This window comes from Fusarium graminearum, chromosome 4 (genome assembly GCF_000240135.3).
Source record: "Fusarium graminearum PH-1 chromosome 4, whole genome shotgun sequence".
In the NCBI taxonomy this organism is placed as follows: Eukaryota; Fungi; Ascomycota; class Sordariomycetes; order Hypocreales; family Nectriaceae; genus Fusarium; species Fusarium graminearum.
In genome coordinates this window covers 1,086,376-1,092,798 of record NC_026477.1, presented here as the reverse complement: position 1 = coordinate 1,092,798, position 6,423 = coordinate 1,086,376, and the positions used below count along the sequence as shown (strand labels likewise).

Sequence of the window (6,423 nt, the reverse complement as noted above, 5' to 3'; positions counted from 1 at the left end):
CTTGTTCTTGCCCTTGGTTATGGCGACGGCTACCGCTAAACATTCAACGTAAATATATATAGGTATAGTGAGGCAGACGAGAAGTACTGACCAGTAGATATTTAGTTTATGAGAATGTCAAAGGGGTGAACAAGGGAGGACACAAGAATGTATCTTGTGTTGCAGGTCTACTGCAGTAGGTATAAGAGTGGGTGTATGTAGGTGATTGCGTTATATGGGCATTTTAATGCCGATTATTAGGCAGACCTGCTGCCTACCTAGGCTTATTACCTTAGTAGTTTGCTAGTTATTAGTTATTTATTATATTTCCTTAGCTGCAGGTCGCCTTTAGATAAGCAGCAGCGCATCTAAGGAATCTTCTGGAACTCTAGCTAGGTTAGATTAGGTAGATAGAAAATCTAAGGTGCCTCTTAGACTTATATTTCATCTTTAATAGAGTCTGCGAACGTTTAGCAACTGGCATGACTTGCAGTACTGCGACCTGTGGCGACGCCACAGGAGTTGACGTCTTCCCCACAATTAGACAGAACAACTTAACCCATACACACACGCTTCACGCATGCAAGACTACAAGTACTCTTATTACTGTGAAGTCTGCGTTAATGACAATGGATTATGATTATAGAAAAAAAAATGCAAAAATAATATCTGCGACCTGCTATTGATAGCTGATTACGTAAGCAATCCAGTTGATTAGAATACAATGAACATACAATACTTTTGTCCTTTGACATTTTGAAAGTGATAGCATAGCGGAATGGCTTATGTACGGTATTGGGCAATTGTCACATGCTTCTAGCGCAGACAATACCGATTGATGCATATCATTATGAGATGGTCACATCTCCTCGACGAGCGCCATCAGCCGACAGCAGCACGACTGTAATGACGTCTCGGACGAGTTTGTCCCAGTGTGCCCTGGGACGCGCTTTGTCGTTTGTTGCCAGTTACACCTCCTTTATGAGGACCCTTTCACTTCGCTAACTTTCCTTGTGTACTTTGTCACCATCATTGCCGCTCTTTGGGGGGGCCTCGTCGTTGTCCCCGCCGCCACCGTTCTCATAGGCCTTGTCGCTATCATCGTGGCAGATCTTAAGAGCCTCTCGCTACCATGACTCGTCCTCTTCTCATCAGTCAAAGCAGTTGAAATGCAAGTTGCAAGGTTTGCTTGAGAAGTCTGTTGCTAGGATAGTACTGTATCGCCACGCTCTCGGGGGTCTTGTCGCTATCATTGCCGCCAGTGTTGGGCTTGGAGCCAGTACCTCCAGTACTAGTGAGGCGCTGGAGATACTGCGCCTTTCAAAGAGGCACTCCTTCTCTCGGGTGCACTATATCCTGGCAATTAGTGGTCAACAGTATAAATGATATCAGCAGCTTACCATTCTATCCTTCGTATGGCTCCTGCCTTTTGGAAGCAAGTCTATATTACCGTGAAAAGTTTGGAACATTTAAAAACAAGCAATATAATAAGCCTCTGTGGCCTAATGGTTAAGGCATCAGACTTCTAATCTGAGGATTGCGTGTTCGAGTCACGCCTGAGGTTATTTTTGCAATTTTTTCTTCTTTTTTTCTAATATGCCTTTTCATTCGTGCATAATTTTTTTTTTGGAATTTTCTATACCGTTGGCGCTCTCATATGAGCTCCGTATTGATGTTTTTCATTAGAGGCACTTTTGTGGGGTAGTTCCTGATGCACATAGAGTGTCAATAGCAGCTAACCGCGCCAGTACCCACCCTGGTGCCCATACAACAATCCTCCCTAGAGGCTCTACCGTACATTTCCATAAAATTGATCGCAGTTAGCACCTCGCCACAGAGGGGTATGGGTAAGGTAAGGTGGCTATCCGATGATTTTCCAGAGGCTTGAACAAATCAATGACAGCCTCTCTTTCCTTTGTCATCCAGACTAGATACGCATACAGAAGGGATCATCAGAGAAATGTCAGCTGCCATGCATTAACCGTGCATTAGTTGCCAGCTAACTGCGATCAATATCATGGAGATGTACGGTACAAGTAAATCATCAATTACATTTATTACTGCACAGGAACCTACACGGTCGGTTATATCATCAACGATTCTGGTAGGTATGGGTTGTCTCAAGATTAAGAGAAATGGGGAAGGCACCTTTCAGTACGATCAGTCAAATTGGTTCAAACCTAAGCTATACTAGAGGGGGAAAACCAGCGAGCGAAACAAAACCCCCTCTTAAAGAGCAAATATCTGTAGTGAATTGAGAACAAGCAACCATCATAAAGAAGAACCAAACGCCAAAAATGAAAATCAGAAACCAACAAGCCATCAATCATCATCCTCACCAGAACAACTCACCATGCAACATCAATCAGCAGCCAAGTTAGCATGCTCTTCCTCCTCAATACTAGGGTCAAAAGGAGCCCTTTCCATGTCATTCGTCATTGAGCCGCTTCGTGCCATGTGAGGGGCAATACCGAGCTCTTCCAGACGCTGTCCATAGACGAAATCCTGAATCAGATTTCCACTGCGCGAAAATGTGCAGGGTCGGTTGAGGCGTCGACAGTTTTGACAAGTATGGGTTGTCGAGTCGTACTGGCATTTTGTGGTCTAAATAGAATCATGTTAGCACTGGTATAGTAACATCTCCATCGCTTACTATAAACTGGGCAGGAGGCTGGCATGACTTACAGTTGACTGCGAGAAACACAAGTCGCAGGCGGTTCGGAAATTGCCCAAGAAAGCTTTACCAGGCCTTTCCCCGATTATGGTGTCAGAGTTAGGGCCAGGAGGGAACATATGTTCCAACCTCTGAGTGTTTTGAGCAATCGTGTTGTCAGGGGGCCATTGTCTATGACGGAGCGGTCGGACTTCCACTACCAACTTCTGTTGCATGTGGTTGTATCGTAAGAAGTTGACACGAGCTGGAGCAGTTGGCAGGGTCCAGGCTGGCGGATTGTTGAAGACCGTCTGCTCAACATTGCACATAATGAAGAGTGCGTGGCGATAAATCGCAGGCACGGTTGAGTTGGGCATTGGTTGCCATGTCTTTTCTCGTTCCAAATAGTATGACTTCCAGTTGTCTTGTTCGTTTACCCACTCTATTCGAACCGCCATAGATCTAAGCTTCTCCAGCTCTGGATTGAGGCCAATCTGTGGTGGAAAGCGCATAAACCGGAATGGATGGGTCAGATATTCGCCATTTTTCTTCTTGATCTCGACAACGAGGTGGATGGACTGGTTGTGTTCAAAGCCAGCTTCCCTTGCCACTGCTGCAGGGATGCTGACTTCCCTACCAGACTGCCAGTGGATTTCGACATGCCCAGGGCTGATCTTTATCTGTCGCCGCGTACGGTATACATAAAGATCCTTCCCTTCCAAGTACCAAGATGTCCATTGGAAGTCGGGTCGGGGATGAGTTAGGATAGGGGTTTGCCAGTTAACACCGTAAGTACGGCCTGGAGCCCATCCTGTTCGAAGGGAAACGTCGCGCATCAGACTCGAAAATGCTATACAGGCATCAAAGTCTGTAGCATATGCTCCAACAGCACTGGTCTCGGAGGGCCGGAATAAAGCAGAGAACCAGGTTCGAAACAAACACACCATAGAGAATTCCGCAATGTCCAAAAAGGATTCGGGAACATTGCCACCGGGACTGAGAATGATGGGCACCATTCTCATTGTGCCGGCCTTCTTAGCCAGACGGTAATGAGCTGAGGTCTTGGTCTGGGCACCTTGCTGATGTTGATTTAATCGGCCGTAAAACTGAACAGTTTGTCCAAAGTAGAGTGCGATGCGATAGGTTGTGCTTCCAATTGTAACGCCACCGAAGTCCTCGTAGATAATCAGGTAAACTCCTGCCTGTGTTGGCCAATTGGGTGATACTGCGCGTAGGTTTCCGAGCGATTCTAAGTTAAACTGGCCGCTGCCCATGATTGTTCGAGCCTCGGGAACGATGCCTAATGAACTCCTATTAGTATTCAAGTATAGCTAAAGAAAGATAAGGAAAAGAAAACAGAACAATATAACTTACTGTTATAGACAAGGTCACCGTAGGCATGTGCACGGCGATGGAAGAGGATTTGGCTGCTGTGGTCTGACATTCCGGGTATGACATTCCTAAGATCAGTTTCACTGGCCTTAATCGACCTCTAAAGGTCTTGGAGTGTATCCTGGAGAACATTCGCAGGTTGTTCTTGGTCAGCGTTACTTGCATTCTGTGTGAATATCTGCGTTGCCGCTGGTAACTCGATGGGCAACGGCAGCGGAGCCACTGGTGCACCCTTATCCAGTATACGCAGAGGAACCCAGCCTCGTTGGTGTGATGCCCCTGGTGCGCGGTGGGTGTAACCGAGATCCATGGTAGGGTGTACGACGGTCTTGAAGACAAATACGTGATCCCCCCTTCGCACCCGGAGGGCAGGGCTCAGTCCCTTTGGCAGACTGATGTTTAGGGCGCGAGGATCCCAGTCCTCAAGGACATCGCAGGCAAAGCCTCGAATGCCCCCGGAGGGAGCTTCGGCCATGATAGCAATAGGAGGCAAGAAGTGAGCGTGCGGCTGATGTGCAGACTGGAGTGATGGATGTGTAGAGGAGAGGTAACAGATGTGTAGAGTAAAGGTGGAAGTAAGTGTGTAAAGTGGAAGATGATGAAGGGGGAAGAAGGTTGAAGAGAAGAGGGAAATAGGATGGGCTTTGTACCTATCTAAATCTCTGTCATGATTCACAAACGGACAAGGCATGGAGGATGAATCACTGCGCCAAACAGGAGACGTATGCCTTGCCCTGGTGATTCACTCACGACACAATACTGAGAATGAGGCACAGAGCTGTTTGTCTACCGGTGCTAAGCCCTGGTCACTGAGTAATACATGATAATACAACAAGTGACAATAGAATACTAACGGCCGTGACTGAGAGAATGTGTATTCATTTGTAGTTATGAAAATGCCGCTGTTGTGTTTCCTATTGCGCACCTAGATAGATTGCGATGACTCTAATACGAAAACTAAGTCCGCTAAATAAGGATGAGTTTACAGATGTGGTACGGCTTGTTGCATTGTATTCTACAAGTGCCCAAATGCGCTCGGTATTCCTTAAACACTTATCATTTATCGCATCATATACGGACAGATCCTCATGCCTGATGGGTTTATCCTATAACACTGTCTTACAGATTATCCGTATTTATGCCTCTTAGGGAATCACTATTGGTTACACTGTATGGAGGATTGACAGGGCGACATCTGTTACACCGGTATAGATCACGCACGTGCTGTCTATTGTAAAACTGCTAGACGACGTTGTGTCACCTACTTCGGGTACAACAGGACACAAAGCTAGTTTGACCGCTCGTATCACGGGAGGATGCATAGTAAATGCTTGCTGTGGATGTATTAGATCATGTGAAAGCGAGAGGTAATGTGAAACGCAAGGGACCGGGACTGACTGACTCTGTAGATGTCTTGCATGATGTTACAGATGTGCCAGTTGGTTGAGGTTAGAAGAGGAGCAAGTTGCTGTTGTCGATATGGCTCAACAGAGCTTCTCCTACCAGTCACTAATATCATAGAGTTCAGATAATTGCTCTGTTACGTTTACTGGAGGTTTTTTCTTGGCAGTAACTGTATAGAACATCTCAGTCAATCTGCGCTGACAGATTAATATTAATAATATTGAAACTGAAAAGGGCTGAAATACATACCAAAAAATGCAAATCTGTAAACATTTCTTCAATAGAATCTGGTTCGAACAGAGTAAATAAAAGTCAAAAAGAAGGGATTTATTGGAACATATCGTGAATTCATAGTTGTAGTGTCGTCGAGACTAGGGGTCGCCTGCTCTCAGATACTTAAGCGTACGTTACCGTGCAGGGGTTCCAACAGTGTCTAACAATTAGACCGCTGCGCCATCTATCTTGTCTGTTGAAATGGGTGACGTTGTTTGCATTGATATACCTCAGACAAGTAAAGGGGAAGGTACCTACTGAGGTGAGGGGGATGCCCGTGAGCGGTGCCGTCTGGGAAGTTGCTCCTTCCTCTGGCCCGCGATCACAACCACCAAGCCCCAACTTCGAGCTGAAGAATAACCAAGACATGCGTCCAAGCTTATAGTTCTAAATTACTGGAAAGATAATCCAGAACTCCATCTGACGCCGGATAAACGTGCGTATTTTCAGAGTTGATATCTCGGTTTTTGGAAGTATGTGTCTCGTTGAATGTGATGACGTTCCAGGAACCAAGTAGAAACTCAATGATTCGGGTGCTAATACAGCTGCATAATGGACTAGAATTCTCTTGTCTTTTTCAAGTATATCTTAGACATTAGGTCTGAAAAATCTTGGAAGTCATTGTCGCTTCCCCTGGGAAAATAGCAACAGTAAGACTTGACATGCAACTATTTCTAGTGAGAAAGATATATCCATGTGAGCATTAGTGTAAATAGACATAG

The 6,423-nt window shown here is 45.7% G+C and overlaps 2 protein-coding genes and 1 non-coding gene across 3 annotated transcripts; 1 reads left to right on the top strand and 2 right to left on the bottom strand.

Moving 5' to 3' along the window:
• Window positions 1-1,470: 1,470 nt before the first annotated feature.
• On the top strand, window positions 1,471-1,543 carry FGSG_20662. The gene has a single exon. It is a non-coding gene; the product is annotated as a tRNA-Arg (tRNA).
• A 797-nt stretch (window positions 1,544-2,340) lies between these two features.
• FGSG_12984 (uncharacterized protein) lies at window positions 2,341-2,868 on the bottom strand (the record flags this gene model as incomplete). Its single annotated transcript, XM_011328097.1, has 2 exons — window positions 2,341-2,583; window positions 2,665-2,868. 2 exons carry the CDS (start codon window positions 2,866-2,868, stop codon window positions 2,341-2,343), a joined length of 447 nt encoding a protein of 148 aa, XP_011326399.1.
• Window positions 2,869-3,467: 599 nt separating this feature from the next.
• FGSG_12983 (uncharacterized protein) lies at window positions 3,468-4,076 on the bottom strand (the record flags this gene model as incomplete). The annotated part of the gene is made up of 3 exons (XM_011328096.1): window positions 3,468-3,482; window positions 3,577-3,932; window positions 4,007-4,076. The coding sequence occupies 3 exons, from the start codon at window positions 4,074-4,076 to the stop codon at window positions 3,468-3,470; spliced, it is 441 nt and encodes a 146-aa protein (XP_011326398.1).
• Between the last annotated feature and the right edge of the window lie 2,347 nt (window positions 4,077-6,423).